The 18,736-nt window shown below is 37.2% G+C and overlaps 1 protein-coding gene across 1 annotated transcript in view; it reads left to right on the top strand.

The window, feature by feature from the left end:
• The window catches only part of LOC138175773 (prestin-like), a 46,704-nt gene extending 28,782 nt beyond the window's left edge, over positions 1-17,922 (top strand). The window contains exons 12-18 of the mRNA XM_069106229.1: positions 647-753; positions 6,648-6,717; positions 11,190-11,282; positions 12,550-12,657; positions 14,000-14,215; positions 16,396-16,450; positions 17,235-17,922. Coding sequence (XP_068962330.1) covers positions 647-753; positions 6,648-6,717; positions 11,190-11,282; positions 12,550-12,657; positions 14,000-14,215; positions 16,396-16,450; positions 17,235-17,419 — 834 coding nt within the window. The 3' untranslated portion in view covers positions 17,420-17,922. The remainder of the gene's footprint in view (positions 1-646; positions 754-6,647; positions 6,718-11,189; positions 11,283-12,549; positions 12,658-13,999; positions 14,216-16,395; positions 16,451-17,234) is intronic.
• Positions 17,923-18,736: the final 814 nt, after the last annotated feature.

Raw genomic sequence — 18,736 nt, 5'->3', positions numbered from 1 at the left:
TAATATTTCACACAGAACCACATCATTTGACCTTTTTTTCTCCTATGATCCCTTTGAAATTGATCTATAAAACCTCCATCTCAGACTCTTAAATGAGTATGTTCACTGAATGTATTAATGAATTTTAAGTAAGATGTATTATTCTTCAGAACACTAACTTTTTTTTCATATAATCTCCCTAGAAGAGAGAAGTTACCATAGGTGTGTCAGGGGCTCTGTGTGTGTGTGTATGCTCAAGAAATATTATTGCCTAACAGAAGAAAAATATTTCATGGTCATTCTGAATCTACCTGCGTGCTATTTGAAAATTCTCCCTAAAACACCTATGTGAAGGCCCAGAAGAAAAATCTCCTTCCTTAGAAAGTACATATGCTACATTATTCAGTGTGTGCCCATCTATGATGAGACTTTCTAAAATACCATACCATATTTTCAAACTTATATTTCTAGAAAAAAATGTTAAATGATTGTTAAGTGAGTATATAATAGAGGTAACTAGGGAATATTGAGAAAAGTAACTGAAAGAATTATGAATGTGCTTTCTAGGTAGGGATGTTAAATTATCTGATCATCTTTCTATTGGTTACTTTTTTTTATAATTATCAGGTTTTTTTAACTAATACAAGGCTTTCTTGTTTTGGTTTAGACTATTTGGCTTACCACTTTTGTTTCCTCCCTGTTCCTTGGATTGGACTATGGTCTAATTACTGCAGTGATAATTGCTCTGATGACAGTTATTTACAGAACACAAAGGTGAGTTGGGTAGTGGGTCTATGTGTGGATGTTGTTATACTATATTTATAGTTAAAACTTTGATCTTATATTGTAGTCTAAATATGGAGTGAAATCAGAGCCCTTTGATTATTTTCATTCAGTTTGAACAAAAAGCAGAAATGGGGTGGGGTATATATGTGTGTGTTAACATGTACGTATATATGTATACATATATGCACACACATATACACATATGTGTGTTATGTGTGTGTTTATTTATGGAGTAAGAAGGTGAGAAAAGTAAGGAAAGACTTGTTAGAATTCAGATTAGTTCAATAAATAGTTGAGTACCTGTTATATGCTAGATACTACGCTAAGCTCTTCAGGGAGTACAAAATGGGCAAGATACAATATCTGCCCTCAAGCAGGTTATAATTTAATAGGAATTTATCTATTAGAGGTGGTAAAACAAGTACATGCATAGCTAGAATATGAGCAAATAGTATTAATTGTCATAAGAATAGTACAAAGATCTACAGGGGCTCAAATAATTCAAATAATTATGAGAAAGTTTTATGCAGGAGGCTAAGCCCTGTAGAATAGGAGACTGCAGATAGAGAGGAATCAGAGGAGGACATTCCAGGCAAGATGGAGAGTATGAGCAAAGGTTTGGAACTAGTAAAGTGATCGTGTTTGTGAAACAGTGAGCAGTATAGTTTAGCTGAAACATAGGTACGTGAAGGGAAATTAAAGATGAAGCTGGAAACATAGGTTAAAGTAAGAATATCAAAAACATTTAAAACCAGGATGAGAAATAAAATTTAGACTTTATTTGCTAAACAACAGCGACCTCTTAACAATTTATTGTTGTTTCACAGAAGGAGTACATAATCATTATTGAGCCTGAGGGAGCCTAATGTACCAGCTATAGCTAAGGTAGATCAGATAGAGGAAGGAAGGAGGGAAGGAAGGAAGGGAAAGAGGAAAGAATGAAGGAAAGCATAGAGGAAGGAAGGGAGGGAGGGAAGAAGGAGGGAATACAGGAAGTAGTAAAAGAGGGAAAGAGGGAGGAAATAGACATTTATTAAGCACCTACTACTGTGCTAAGTAAGTTACAAATATTGTCTCATTTGATCTCACATGTTTGTGAAACAGTGAGCAGTATGGTTTAGCTGAAACATAGGTATGCGGAGGGAAGTTAAAGATGAAGCTGAGGGCGGGTAGGTGGTGCAGTGAATAGAGCACTGGCCTTGGAGTCAGGAGGACCTGAGTTCAAATTCAGCCTCAGACACTTGACACACTTACTAGCCGTGTGACTTTGGGCAAGTCATTTAACCCCAATTGCCCTTCAAAAAGCAAGAAAAAAAGAGATGAAGCTGAAAACCTAGGGGTTGTAAATCCCCCCTTAAGGGATGTAAATGTTATTGTTATCCCTGTTTTCAGTTGAGGAAACTGAGGCAGAGGTTAAGTGACTTACCCAGGGTCACACAGCTAGTAAGTGTTAAATGTCTGATTTCGGATTTGAACTCAGATCCTCCAGACTCTAGGGCTGATGCTCTATCCACTGCACCTCAGTGGATATTAGCAATTTCAAGAAAAGAAAGTGTGCATTTAGTGAGGCTTTGCTAAAGAAATTACCTTTGTTAGACCATATGTCCCAATATTTGGTTTGGAAAATAATGCTTACCTCTTAGTAGCCTTTTGCAGTAGATGCAAATTATGAGGAAGGGAATGTCAGCAATAGGATGAATGTGAGACATGGTGGGAGAGAATTTGTCAGATTAATGAGAGAAGTCGAGGGCGATTCTGGGGTAAAAATCTCAGCCTAAGTTACATGGAGAATGAGAGGACCATCAATAGAAGAAATGGGGGTGACAGTATATTTAGAGGGAAGATGATAAGATTAATTTGAACACGCTAAGTTCAGATTTCTGACAAAAGCAGCTGAAAACAGGAAGTTGGCAATGAGAGAGAGTTCAGTTTTGGAGATAAAGACTTGGAAGTCATCCCCATATAGAGAACAGAAGTAGTGAAGGTAAAGTTTGGAGTGCCCAAAACAAAACAAATTAAAAAAAAAAAAAAGCCTCATTCTTCCAGAAACAATATCTAAGAGGTGGGGAAGCTACAGCCTTTTATTAAGGAGATTTGTTCTGGGAAGTTTGAATTCAGTCCAAGCGCTGCATTTGAGGACCTAGAGGGCCACATGTGGCCTCAAGGCCACAGGTTTCCTGCCCCTGCCAGTCTATCTCATACCATCTTCACTTTCCTTCTGTTCTTTCATCATATCAAAAGATCCTAGTTAAGAACAAAATAGCAGTCATCATTAGCAAGCTATTTGTAGTCCTAGAATTTACTGATTTAGTCTTTACTTAGACACTAATTCTTACCATTTGCTTTGATCATTCTAATTTCTAATACTCATGATGTAAAAATTGATGATCTTTACCAAGTACTTCCAGGTCTTTGTTTACCACACCCGCAAACTTTCTCCTTTAATCTGTACTTCTTGACAATAGTCTTTCTCTCTGAAGTTCAGTCATTTATAGCTATGTCTTTGTAGTGATGCATGGATTAACTCACATATTATCCATAAGAATTTCATTGATAAATTCATTCATTCAACTGAAAGCTCTCTCTCTCTCTGTGTCTCTCTCTCTGTCTCTCTCTTTCTTTCTCTCTCTCTCTCCCTTTTCCTTCATCTTTCTCCGTCCCTTCCTCTCTCCTCAAATACACTAAGAATTCTTTATCTGAATGTCTTCTTTGCCTCAATTATATGCTGCCTTGTATCATGTGTGAAGTACTGGTACAGCTGAATCACTGAATGATTTCAAGTAAATTCATAATAATCACCTACTCAGTTGAAAGTTCCATGAGGACAGGGACTATATCGTGTCTTAATACCTTAACTCAGAGTTAAAAGCCATTCCAGAGTATATCCACAGTTCCATTTTAACTTCTCAAGAAATATTTATATACTGTGTTCTTCATGCTGAGCAAGATACCAAAAAAAAAATATAATAACCATTCCTGCCTTTCAGGAGCATATAATCTCCTTGGGGAGACAAAACATAAACAAAGTTAAATAATAATGCAATGTAAAATAATTTTCCCAGCACACAATTCTGATGATATAACCCTGCTCAGATACTTTCAATGGCTCCATATGGCCTGTGGAGTAAAAGACAAAGCCCTCACCTTGGCATTTGTCTCCCTAACAGTCTGGTTCCAACCTACTCATTCAACATCTCTTTATACCACACCTCTTTGATGAGTCTGTTATCTCAACTGTCCTGCTGGCTTTCCTCTTAACTCAGCCTACACTTGTCTGTCTCTTGGCATTCATACAAAGTATGTCCCATGTCTGGAATTCATTGCCTCCACATCTCCACCTTTTGAAATCCATTTCTTTCTTCAAGGCCCAGCTTGAAACTTCTTCATGAACCTTTTCTTCAACCTCACCCCCATCCTTTCACTCCTGAAAGTGTTATCCTTCCCTTTGTGTTTTCTTATAGCACGTTTCTGGATCACACCTTCACCTGTATCATTCTATACCTTGTATCATACTTTGTGTGTAGTTGTGCATGTGTGTGTGTGTCTGTGTGTGTGTGTGCACAAGTGTGAGGACAGTATTACTGGACTGCAGAGTGTGTATGTGGAGGGGGGAATGGAATGTGGCAGAGTAAAGAAAGGTAGAATGTGACCAGGTTATGAAGGATTTTGAATGCCAAACAAAGGATTTTACATTTGATTCTAGAAGTGATAGGGAGCCCCTGGAGTTTATTGAATGGAGTAGGGGGATGACATGGTCAAACCTTTGATTTAAGGAGATCGGTTTGTCAGCTGAGGAGAGTGGGGAGAGATTCAAGGCAGGGAAACCAACCAGAAAGCTATTGCTGGACTACTTTTCAGGTGTGAGGTGGTGAGGAGCCTACACAGTGATGCTATCAGCATCAGAGGAAAGAAGGAGAATTTTGTGAGAGATGGTATGAAGCTAGAATCTATGGTACTTGGTGACTTAGTTACATGACTGGAAGCATAGTGGTACCATTTAGAGAAATAAGAAAGTTAGGAAGAGGAGACAGTGGATTCAGTTCAGGATGTCTCCTTTAAAGGATAAATAGAATCCAGCTAGAGATACCCTCGGGTGAGTTGATGATTCAGGGCTGGTACTGGAGTCAGCCCTGAAGCTGACAGTTTGGAGAGTTGGGTCTCACTGATTTCAGGTCCAGGGCTCCATCTACCCAGCTGCCTCTGGGATGAGATAAAGAGGAGGAAGTAGCAAATATTATTGAGTTTCAGCCCCTCCTCACTTGTCTTCCTCCTGCTATGAGTTTTTACTTCTCTTTCCAGATCTATTACCAGAGACTTTGTGACTCAATACTCAGGATTCTTTATGCCGTTTCTCCCTGTGTTGGAAATGAAAAAGACACTGACCTTTTAAATCCATATGATTTGGCAGGAATGGAAGGGAATTCTTAAGGGAATAATATCCCTTTCTCTTGACATTTTTCATCCCTCATTCCTTTGCTCCCTCAAGCCAGATCCTAATTTTTTTTTTGCATTTCAATTAATATGTTTTTTCAAATAGTTCTTCAGCATCTAGCATTCAGCCTAGAGATAGACTAATTTATGAAAAGGGTTAGGAGTTTCAAAATCTAAAAATTCCAAGTTATAACTTTTTAAAAATACATTTAAACAGATTTTAAGAAGATTTTTAAGAAGAACTTTCCCCACATTCTTAACTGATGTTTTTGGTTTTTTTCCTGTGGAACCTTGTTTGAAGGGAGGCCTAACTAGACCGTGAAGTATAGATACAATTTTGGCTAGATGGAGAGATGAGAAATGATTCAAAGTAGGAGGAAGAGCATGAGAAAAAACTTGGAATGAAAAATGAACGGAGGTCTTCACAAGACAGTAAAGCTGGCACAGTCAGAGGAGGGGAGTATTCCTATTGGGCAAAAGTGGGAGAAAAAATGGTATGGCTAGGGTGAAGCCAGGTTATGCCAAGTTTAGAGTTTCTCCTTGGAGCAGTAGGTAAGGGATAGAGGTGGTTTTTTGGCAAAGAAGTATCATAAGTGTGTTTTGCAAGGTTAATTCAGTGTTAAGTTCATTAAAGTGTCAATATATAGGATGAATTAGAGGGAAACTGAGACTTAAAGGAGAGAGGTCTTTCCTCTGCCAAGAGGATTCTCTCTCCTCCATATAAGCGGTAGAGCAGGAAGGCAGAACGGAGGCCTTAAATCTTTTTTTATGTCATAGACCCATTTAGTACTATTGTGAAGTCTGTGGATCCCTGAATAGTAGCTTTAAAGGCATAAAAAAAATTCATGGGATTACAAAGGAAAACAATTATATTAAAGTACTGTCATCAAAAAAAATTTTTTTTTTAAGACAGGTCTACAGATCCCAGGTTTTGAAAATTTGGCCTAAGACACAGAGTGAAGACTAGGGAATCAGGAGAACTAGAGTTATACTCTGGTCAAATCTGACCTCCACATGATTGTACACTTCTCTCTGCCTAATATTTCTCCTGTCTTTGAAGTGTCTGTTTCCCATTCTTGGGGAGATTGTAAGCCAGATCATTGTGTTAGTGAGCCAGAAAATGCATTGTGTTTTGGATGTTCTATAAAAAGATCAGACGGAGCTTGGTGTAGCAGATAGACATTTGGCATCTGGATGACCTGGATTTGGGTCCTCCCTCTAAGTCATTTGAACTCTGAAGTAAGTTACTAACAAGTTACAGATTGCATTGGCAAAGGGGTTTTCCATACATTGAATATTCCCTAAACCAGCTTTAGACCCAAAAAAGGCAGAAAAAAAACCAGTAATTATCAGATATTGCTGGGTTTGATGACACTGTGATCCATATGTATAAAAACTATTTCTTTTTCTTCACTATGATGATATTGTAATATGCTTTCTCTTTTTTCCAGTCCAACCTACACAGTTCTCGGTCAGCTTCCCAACACGGATGTATATATTGATATAGATGCATATGAAGAGGTAGGAGCTTCTTCTACACCTTTCCTTCAGTACACCCTCCACTGGTGTAGATCACAACTCCTTGAAGTCTTCATGGATGGTCCTTTTGAGTTGACTTGACCAAAATACGGTTCATCACCTGGTGGCCAACCTTATGGTGATGGGACCCTATAAACTTAGTGAAGCTGGTCTTACAGAGGATAGACACACTGTGCATTGTGAAGCCTGGCCTCAAAGCCTTAAGTACTTTGCCAGAACTAAGACTTGCCAGAACTTTTACTCTGCTAAATTTCAAGGAACCCAAGATATCACTTCCACACCACACTGAGGCATCAGATAAGGGCTTGAGTGAAAGCTAACATTTTAAATTATTAATAATAGATTTATAATAATATATTTAAATTTTAAGATGTACAGAGCACATTTCCTACAGCAAACTTAAAAAGCAAATAAACTAAACCGTGCAGTTATTATTTTCTCTATGTTACAGACAAGAAAACTGAATTGTAAACAGGTTGTGACTCATACATAATCATACATACATGCACAAATACACACACATAATTAGTAAGTTGGTAAGGCATAAAAGCCAGAATTCATACCTAGCCCACCAAGTTCAGAAGTCTTTTCACTACACCATGAAGCTTACATAGTCCCTACCCATAGCACTGCCAATAATGAATTTTATTATTTTTACTTAGTTCTGTTAATTTTGTAGATAGTGATACCTTAAAGTTTCTTTTACATTTTCATTTCTTTAATTGCCAGAGTTAGATTTCCCCATATGAACTGAGAGTGTAAACTGTTCGTGTCCTTTCACCAATGCTTTCACATTGTGCTATTAAGTTATCCTTAACTATTTATACAGTGATCTAATAATATATTGGAATGTAATTGGGTTTTGTGAATGTATATCCTTTAGATTTGCTGAACTCATTTGCCTCTAGTAAATTTGAGATTAATTTCCTTAATGCACACATGTACGTGCACACACATATCACATATATGAGCAGCTAAGTGGCACAGTAGACATAGCACTGGGTCTGAAGCTAGGAAGACTTGAGTTCAAATCCAGCCTCAGACACTTACTAGCTGTATGACACTGAACAAGTCACTTAACCCTATTTGCCTCAGTTTCTTAATCTGTTAAATTATCTGAAAAAGGAAATGGCAAGCCACTCCAATATCTTTTTGTCAAGAAAACCCCAAACAGGACCACAGTTGGTCACAACTGAATCAATTGAACAGCAGTATCACGCACACACACATGCATTCATGTATGCACATATATACACATGTGCATACACACACAAGTGTGCACTGGTTGTGTGCCTATATGTGTCTGTGTATGTGTGTATATACGTATATGTATATGCATCTTTACACATGTGTGTGCTTATACACAATATATATACACATATGATGTATATTTCTTTATCTCTAGTTTTATACCTTTTATTTCTTCCTTCATAGCTATGGCCAACATTTCTAATATTACTTTAGATTAGCATAGCCCACATAAAAGTTCTCCTCCTCTTGGCTTCATTAAAGTGACCCTGAGTTATGCAAGAGGAAAATAAGTTTTGGCAGGTTCTACCAGCAACAGACTATGTCTGCTACCTGAGGGCCAACCTAAGTATAAAAAGGCTCATCACCAGTAATTCGGACAACTGAGTGATGAATTATTTGGCCATGATAAGCCATATTTAGTACATTAAATAGGAATGATGATGAGAAAGCCTTACCTTAATCTTGTTTCTCCATTAAATAGGTTGACTGTTTGTAAATGTATACACTTAAATCAATATTAAGGGGAAAACCCTCCATAGTTTCATTTTTAAAGTATGTTGACTTGTATCAATTTTCTCAGCATCTATTATAATATGTATATAATTCTTAGTATTTTTCTCACTGTACTGAATTAAATAATTATTTTATGTATGCCAGCCTTGTATTCTAGGGATAAAAACCCTACTTAATTGAAATATACAATATTTTTAATGTATTGGATTTTGTTTGCAAAAGTTATATTTAAGATTTTTTGACCTTTCATGTATTTTTAATTCCTGTTTCATACTTTAAAATTTTATTTTTAAAAGACCACTTCTTGATGCAGGCCACTTTTATATTTTCTTATGTGTTTTCTTTGGGTCCAAAATAATAGGTTATATCATGGCCAAACTTGCCTTTTCTTTTAAGCTCTTAGCACAATCCCTGGCACATGGTAAGCACTGTATAAATATTTGCTATTACTACTGTTACTATTTTATTTTTATTATTATTTTATGTCACCCACCATTTTTTGGTCAAACTTTACCAGAGTAGTGTGGGCTGGTTGTTATCCTTCATTCTCAAAGAGGACCAAAATGGCATCACTATGTTAGAATCAAGTTACATTGTGTCCAGCTGGCTGATCAGACCGATATGAGCTCAGAACATTCTACCACTGATCGGGCATACATAGTCCCTGTGAACTTTGGGGTGGATTCTCTAAATTTGTGCATCTCACATTTCTTTTGAGCTACTTCAGTTCTGCTTTGCTCATAGCACAGCACCTTCTCTGATGAGGGCACACCATGCTGGGCAGTCCTATGCCAGTGTCTCCCATGTCACACAGTCAATTCCAAAGTTCTTTAGAGATACCTTGAGTGTCCTTGTATAGCTTTTTCTGACCACCATGTGAGCACTTGCCTCATGTAACCTCTCTGTAAAATAGTCTTTTAGGCAACCGTACCTTTGGCATTCAAATGTGGCCAGCCCATTGGAAGCTGTACTCTCTGCAATAGAGTTTGAATGCTTGGAAGTTTAGTTCAAGAAAGAACCTCAGTGTCTGGTACCTTATCCTTGTCAGGCAGTCTTCAGAATATTCCCAAGATAATTCAAATGAAAGCAATTCAGTTTCCTGACATGGCGCTGTATGTATCTAGGTACCAAATGTTGACTTGTTACCGTATTTGCTGATATGGTATTGAAATGAATTGAAAAAGTTATTAAAGAATTCAACCAAAGGATACAGCATTGATAGACATCTGGAAACATCCTATTGATTGTGCCCTAAAGGTCCTTAGCAATTATTTGATGTACCTCTGTAGGTAACGATTCCTTAGAGTGGGGATTTTTAAAAGTATGTACATAGATTTGTTTTCGGATGTTATTTGTTCAATGAGAAATGTTACAAGTTTTGACTTTAGACTCTTAGTCCAGTGGTTTTATTGGCTGACCATTACTACTATTTTGGACAAGGGAGGGTCTATAGGTCAAAGTGAGGAATTTTCCTTTCCATTCCCAACTTGTCTATACTTCAATTTCTGCTCCTTTAAAATGACAACAAATACAGTGTTAATGAATATTCACGGCATCCTGAGAAAAGGTGGGAAACTGATGTGTATTTGTGTTTCTTTGTTCTTTTGACTTCAGAGTTTTGCTATAATATTTTGTAGCTGTGTAATAATTTATGATAACACTCTTAGGCTATGAAACTATTCTTTTCCTCTTCCATTTTAATAGTTAATAATGATGACTTCAAATTTCCTTGAATTTGAAAATCCCCTTTCTTCTGAAGATCCCAAAGTCCCTTGCAGTATGTTCCTTAGAACAATGTTTTGTGGCTGACATTCAGTAAAGTTCTTGGAATTTCTTTGAAGAAAACCTCAGAAAAAAAAATTATCAGGTATTAGAGAATGGCATTGGTCTTTACAGTTGTTCATTATATCCCTATAATATAGAAAAAGCCCAAGAATTAAGAATTATATTACTAGCTTCTAAATTGTGTCCCAATGTGCAATGAAGCATCTGTAGGGGCTCCATAAAACTAGTATGATAACATCAAACGGTTTTATGTGTCAACCCCATCACCTTTATGCAGATTATATCACACCAAATTGGGAATTTTGAGACATGAAAAGCAAATTAGAAGGATCCTATGGTCTTAAAAAGGTTTGAAAACACACATTAGAGAAACCTATATTTCTTTAGGGAAGTGTTACTGTTCTTAGAGCTATGTGAGACAAAATTATTGTGTGTATATGTAAAGAAAAAATATGCATATGCATACATGTATACTACATATATGTAGTAGAATGACAGTAACATTGATATAGTATATTCAAGGTCCTTCTTTCCCATTCTTCTCTTCCTGCCTTCTTTGAATCAAGCCAGTTTTCTCAGTTCACCTGATTCTTCTTTCCTTTTGCTTAAAATCAACTTTCACAACTTCTTCCTCCCCTTCTAGTTTTCTTTTTATGTTTTTGAGAAAATGAAAAAGATATGAGGAAAATCAATCCTTTCAACCATTCCAAAGCTTTTTGTTTTTCTCAGTAGTAATTTCTCCCAAATATGAATTGAACAGGGAGAGATTTTGAACTTAACAGAATAATGATTAACAATGATACCAAGACACTTAACTGTTCTGGGTAGAGTTGGGAAAGGGAGAAACTGTCATTATTAATTCTGAAAATGAGTGTCTTTAAGTATAATAATATCTTATTCCTCAGGTGAAAGAGCATGCTGGGATAAAAATATTCCAAATAAATGCCCCAATTTATTATGCCAATAGTGACTTGTACAGTAATGCACTAAGCAGAAAGGTGAGTAAAAGAATCTTTTTACAGAGTCTTGCACTTGAAATAGTTTTCTCCTTTTGCTTATGTTAAAACATTATACAGTATTGCCCAGTATTCATAATAGCAACCACATGCTTAGAGAGGATACATTCTAGAGACGTTCCTCATATGGAGAAATTCTGTACAGATAATAAAGACTCATGCACAAAAGGAATTTGTACCCAATAGAAAATATTTCAGACAGCTGCCAAAGTTCTTCAAAACTTTCTCTTCTTCAATGCTATTTCAGTTCCTATGATTATGTCTGAAAGAGAATCTCTGTTAGTTACTCATCTTTGGTTTTAAAGCAGCAGTGTGCCCAGGGTTCAGGTTGGGAATCAGGACACAGATGAACCCGTGAAGAGATATCAGAGTGAGAGTAAAAAGTATGAATCCACACATCTGGAGGGTTTCCATATATAGAATAGAGTGCCCTTTTACCTTTGTTCTTGTTCCGCTGTTCACTTGGGTCTGACTCTTCATGACCATATGGATTATAGCACTTCAATGATGTCCATGGTGCTTTCTTGGCAAAGATATAGGAGTGGTTTGCCATGTCCTTGTCCAGTGGGTTAAGGCAAACGGAGGTTAAGTGACTTGCCTTGGGTCATACGGAGCTAGTAAGTATCTGAGGCCACATTTGAACTCAGGGCTTCCTGATTGCAGGTCCAGTGTTCTATTCATTGAGTCACCTAGCTACCTCCTTTTTCCTTACTCTGCCACCCCCACCCTGACTACATCATGCCTTCACCTCCCATAGAAGTGATGGTAGTCATTTATTATACACTAATGCTACATAGTGAGAACGAGCCAACAAGAAACACGCTAATCATCTTTCTTATAGCTCTCTAAATACGTCTGAAGGGCAATCAGTGTCTCTCTTTTTTTTTTATTATCAACATACTCTCCACCCTCTGAAGGAAAGTTGCACTGGCCTAGAGTCAGCAAAACCTGAGTTCAAATCCAGCTTCAAATACTTGCTAGCTCTGTGACTGTGGGGAAGTCATTTAACCCTGTTTGCCTCAGTTTCCTCATATGTAAAATGAGTTAGAGAAAGAAATGGCAAAACTCTCTAGTATCTTTGCTAAGAAAACCCCAAAAGGGGTCCTAAAGAATTGGACATGACTGAAATGACTGAGCAGCAACAAAAATCAGGTTCCCTTTGAGAAAAATTAGAATGGTAAATCTGGGTGGGCCTTTGGTAGCCTGAAAGTAGATGTGCATATACATTTAATGTTGCATTTCCTTAAAGACAGGGGTTAACCCAGCAATTATAATGGCAGCAAGGAGAAAAGTCCTGAAGAAGCATGCCAAGGAATTAGGGACAAAAGGCAAACCCAAATCTTCGGTTGTTAAAGTTGTGAGTAGTCAATAAGTTGTTTTCTACTTTCTTGATCTGAAATGTTTCTTTATTAAGCTACACAACATACAACGTCTAAAAAAAGGGACAATGAGAAAGAATTAATGTTTTATAGTGAAGATATTTGATAAAGATAGCCAAACAAGGAGTGAGAGAAGCTTTTTACACCATCATGCTCTTTAAATTCCTGTCTGTCCATTAACATGTGATGCAGGAGTCACCTTTCCAGGAAGTATTGTCTGAGGACCTTCCTTCATCTAGGACCTCACACACTATGTGGTGTGTTCTTCTCTGATGTACTTAGGTGTGATTTTATATTATAGGTATTTGTGCCTCTATCACCATATTCTGACCTCCATGAAGGCAGGGACCTCATCTGCCCCAATGACTAGAAGAAAGTTCTGCACATACAAGGAACTTAATAATTTTTTTTATTCAGACTATTTTTGAAGTGATATCATTAAACTGTGGAAGAGTTATTCCTTTTTAAAGAAAAATGTCTGAGTCATTTTAAGTATTCATCCCTTGTTCTAAGTTTACTCAGAGAAATAAAAGGCCCAATGGGCTCTTCATCCAGTTAGACCTTCAGTTGCCTATAATTATTCATAATTATTCTCTTAAGTTAGTCATTAATTAATTCAACAAATAGTGAGCAAATATTATATAAAAGATACCGGTTGGGGAGGGAAGAATAGATGTAACTGACAAGGAATAAAAATCAAGTCTTAAAGAAGTATATTCTTTATATAACAAATTTAGGGATTGTTGTTCCAGCAGAGGCTAGTAATAAAAATTAAAGCACATTGCATAAGATTTTCAGCCTTATAGAGGTGCTGTCATTTGCATGGGGGACATAGAAACATTTTCTATTACAAATCATACCCAGTGCAGCCTTTTGGCTAGGTCCGTGTTTTACAGAGCAAGTCCTTTTAAGGGGATTTGTTCTGTGAAGTTTGGATTTGGTCAGGGAGCCATACTTGAGGACCATATGTGGCCTCGGGGGCCACAGGTTCCACATCCCTGAACTGGGCTATTCTGAGTTATATGAATATTCAAATAAAGTACAAAGGACCTATGAAGGAAGATGCTATCTACCTTCAGAGAAAGAATTGATAATACAGAAGTAGGTATTATATGGTTTCACATATATATCTGTGTCAAATATTGGCTTTCTCTAGTGCAGGGTTAGGAAAGAGGAAAACAGGTTGGAATTCAAAATGTAACAATAAATTAAACAAAATATTTTTAAAATGCAAAAAATCATACCCAGAATCAAAAATATGTTATGTATGTTCACAAAATGGAAATATTGTGGTAAAACTCTGATCTGTTCTAATTCTAGGATGAGGATGCTGAAACAGGTGGGGAAGAAGATGCAAAACAAGAAGAACAGATAGAGGAAAATGCAAAACCTTTGACAATTGATTCGCTGGTCCAAAAAACATTTCCAGAAGAACTGGAAAGATTTTTGCCCCCGGGGCCGAATGTTCACACTATGATTTTGGATTTCTCACAAGTCAATTTTATTGATTCAGTTGGAGTAAAAACAGTATCAGGGGTAAGTATTTCTCCTTCCTCTCCCTTCTCAACAAGACAGCAATATTTGTTTTTATCTCCAGATAAAGCACTAAGTTTTCAAATTTTTGCTCCTTTTTGTTAATGTTCTGTACCTTTTGGCTGTAGGACATATAATGACAATCCATGCTAAATCATTTAGTTTTCTCTTTCCCTGTATCCCATAGCAAGTGTATATAAAAGCCAAAAAAAAAATGAAGTAATACTATAAAAGTGCATCTCATTCAAGATGTATTTACTGGGGACAAATAGAGGAAGTAAAAGAATTTGTACATATTAAATACCAGAAGCCACAATTCAGTAGAAGTATCTCATATCCCTTCTCCTATCCTTAAAAGTACTTGTTTGACGCTACTATGCCCTCAAGCTATTATCCTCTATTTTCCTCCCTTTTCTCTGCCAAACTCCTAGACAAAGTTGTCTATTCTTGCTCCATTTCCTCTCTTTTCAGCTCCCTTCACAGCCCCCAAGTCATATAGATGGAGCCATGGATGGATCACTGGGCCTGGAGTCAGGAATACTGGGTCCAAATCCAGGCTCAGACACTAGGTGTATAATCTTAGGCAAGTCACTTAGCCTCTGTTTGCCTGAGTTTTCTCAACTATAAAATAGGAATAATAAAATAGGAAAAATACATTACAGGGATTGTTGATCTGAGGATCAGATAAGATAATATTTATAAAGCACTGTGCCCAGCAGATATTAAGCACTATATAAATGCTTAATCCCCTTCTCATTCTCTCCTCCATTCCACTTGCAATCTGGATTCTGATCAACTTCATCACTCAAATGAAGCTGCTCTCTCTAGAGTTGCCAGTGATATCTTATGTGACACATGTAGTAATTATTTCTCAATCCTCAGCATGCTTGACCTCTCAGTAGTACCACTGACCTACCTCTCTTTTCTCCCATATCCTCCCTCTTTATTTTTGCATAGTATTGCCCTCCTTTGGTGGTTCTCTTACCTTTCTGACCACTCTTTGTCTCTTTTCTTGTATCATCATATCAGGCCCCCTAACGGTGTATTGAGCCCGAGGCTCCTTCCCAGGCCCCCTTTCTCTTCTTCCTCTACACATTTTCTCTTTGTGACTTCACTGACTCCTATAGTTCTAAATTTCTTCTCTAGCAGATGATTCTCATATCTAGGTATCCAGCTCTGATCTCTCTTTTGAACTCCAGTCCTGATCACCCCACTGCCTACTACCTATTTTCAATTAGATGTCCTATAGGGCATCTCAGATTCACCATGCCTAAGACAGAACCTCATTAGCCTCCCTTCAAAGTCCCCCCCTCTTCCAAACTTATCTACTTCTGCTGACTACAGCACCATATTTCCAACCATTCACTATGGCAAGGCCTTGATTCTTCTTCCTCCCTCGCACCATTTAGCCTTGCCAAGTCTTAATGAATCTGCTTGTACATTTATCTCCATCTTTTTCTCTTCTCACATGGCTGCCATGCTAGTGCAGGCCCTCATAGCCAGTTGCCTGGACTATTTTAATACCCTTCTACTTGATTTCTCTACCTCGTCTTCCCTCTCCAGAATTTCCTTCATACAATTACCAAAGTGATCTTCCTAACATCCAGGTGTGAATATGCCACTCCTATAAATTTTAGTGACTTCCTATTACCTCTAGGATCAAATACTTGTCTGCCATTAAAATTCTTCATAATATGGCTCCTCCAATCTGTCTTTCTAGCCTTTATTATACATACAGCACAGTCAAATACAGCACAGTCCAGCCAGACTGGCCTTCTTGCTACCTCTCACACACTACATCTTGTTGCCCATCACTGCCCCTTTGTATTAGGCATCCTCTTTGCCAGGAATGTGTTATGCACTCTCTCCTCACCTCTCAGAATCCTTTTACCTTCAATGTATTATTTCCTTCATAAGGATTTTTCTGTCCCCAGATGCTAAGGCATTTCTAAAAAAAACTACCTTGAATTTTTTTGGCATGTGCTTTGTATATGTAGGTAGGCACAAGTACCTATGTATGTACCTGTTGTCCTCCTTAATCAAATGTTAAGTTCTTTGAAGGCAAGGAATATTTCATTTTCATTTTCTTTGTATCTCAGTGCCTGCTTAATAAATACCTATTGATTGTTAATTGACCTAGAAACATATCAGTAGAAACTAAATTTATTTTAATACTATTACAGATCCTAAAAGAATATGGCGATGTTGGCATTTATGTATATTTAGCTGCATGCAGTGGTAAGTAGACAAAAACCTTGGGAGAAATTTTAGCATTTTTTTTATTTCTTTGTTTAATAAATGTGTTTTGAAATTTTTATTAGCTTTTTGTTTTGCTTTTTGGAGGGGGGAAGGTAGGGCAGTTAGGGTTAAGTGACTTGCCCAAGGTCACACAGCTAGTTTTTTTGTGTGTGTTAAGTGTGTGAGTCCGGATTTGAACTCAGGTCCTCCTGACTCCAGGGCTCATGCTCTATTCACTGCACCACTTAGCCTCCCCTTACTAGCTTTTTAAAGTTTTTAATATAAAGCAAGTCATTTACCAAAAACCCCCCTTAAAGCCAGGTTTGAAAATTAACCACTAAGAAGTTAAAACTTGGGGCAGTTAGATGGCACAGTGAATAGAGCACCAGCCCAGGAGTCAGAAGGACCTGAGTTCAAATTTGGCCTCAAACACTTTACACTTACTAGAAGTGTGACTTTGGGTAAGTCACTTAACCCCAATTGCCCTGCCTTCCCCCCTGAAAAAAAAAAGTTAAAACTTAATTATTTACCTGTGTGTAGATACTTCCTGAAAGCTAGATTGTAAAGATGGCCATAAATATAAAATGGTTTCATGTGTCTATTAAAGTAATAATTGTATTTTTCTATTCAGAAAACTCAGAATGTTTTGCCTACTAACCAATTACCTTTTCTATTTTACATCATCTATATCACATTGTTTTTCATACACACAAAAAAAAGTTTAGAAATAATGCTCAAACATGAAACCTAAGGATTGAATTAATTTGCTTCTCTTCTCTTACAGCCCAAGTTGTGAATGACCTCACTCGAAACAGATTTTTTGAGAATCCTTGTGTAAAGGAGCTATTATTCCACAGCATTCATGATGCAGTTTTAGGCGCTAAAGTTCGAGAAGCCCTTGCACAGCAAGAAGCCTTAGCCCCACCTCCAGAGGAAGACTCGGAGCCAATTGCTGACCCGGAGACGTAGAGGAGGAATTAAACACCTAACATTATAAAACTTCTTGTGAAACTAGGTAGACGTTTTGAAATACCAGACATTAAGGATTTTAACTTTTGTAGCTAAATTCTATTAGTTGAGAACTGCTTGATTTGGAGGGTGAATGAAGCATCTCAAGATGTGTCACTTGTATTTTTTCTGTCCAATTATTTCCCCCAAAAATTACTCAATCTCTTCTGTAGCTTTGTGCATAGAATATACATCTACTACTGTACACAGTATAAACAGTGTTCCTTTCTAATGAGGATGAGCTCCTGCCAGGTGAGTGGAGGTATATTGGTTGGTTTTTCTATCCAATCATATTGTCTTCTGATAGACATGACTGAAGGACAGAGAAAAGCATACTTTTCTATTTAAGTACTTTTTTAAAAACAAAAAATAGAACACTTCATTATACAACAAAGCATACATACTGAAGAGTGAAGTAGATAGGTACAATTTGGTACCTTTCTCAGCATTATAGGTTATCAGTCACAGCTTAATTTAACCCTGGTTTTGTCCTCAGATTTTAAACACTTCTTTCAACTCATCCTGAATCTTTGTACTCAAAGTAGACATTCCTTTCTGGCATGTTAGTATCTGGGAGACTTCGGCCACGTTGCCATCTAAAGATCTTACTGTTACACTTATTACTGTGATGAGACCTGCTTGCTTGTTGGCATCTAATCAGGTAAAAGGCCACAGAGCAAAGCGAGAATACTTCCTGGCAACAGTGAGTTTTCCTTTTCTAATTCCCTGGGGTCTCCCTTTCTCAGCCAGCCTAAGAAGAAATGCCAGAGGAAGAGATGTCTGTCCTTTGGCTCCTAGCTTCCCTTCTTCTCCAGATTATTATATAGAAATACAATATTGCTGGTCTGTGTTAAATCTTATTACCTTCTCTCCTTATTTCAAATCAAAATATTTTTTAGTCACTTTACTATTGCTACTTGCACCTGCCTTAATCAAATTTCCCTTGGTCTTTTTGTATTGTCCTTTCCTTAGTAACCATAATACACAAGATCAGATACATCTGCATTCTGATACAGACTGCCTTCTGAAAGAGCATGTAGTTACAGAATTTCACTTTATTCTAGAAACCGTTTTCTAAAAGGTCTGTCATCTTTTTCAGCATCAGTAATTTAAACAGAAATTAAGGATTTTAAACAGAGATATAATGTGGTTTTTGGACCACATATGCTTTAGCACCAGTAAAGGTCTTAAAGCAGTACCTTGCACATTGTAGGTGCTAAATATTTAATTGGTTATCTATCTGATTCCCTATCTTACAATATTTTAAACTTTTCTGCA

Source organism: Petaurus breviceps, unplaced genomic scaffold (assembly GCF_028583685.1).
Source record: "Petaurus breviceps papuanus isolate PSGF00001 unplaced genomic scaffold, PetGlider_PUasm1.0 79, whole genome shotgun sequence".
NCBI classification, from domain to species: Eukaryota; Metazoa; Chordata; class Mammalia; order Diprotodontia; family Petauridae; genus Petaurus; species Petaurus breviceps.
This window is presented reverse-complemented; position numbering and strand designations above follow the sequence as displayed.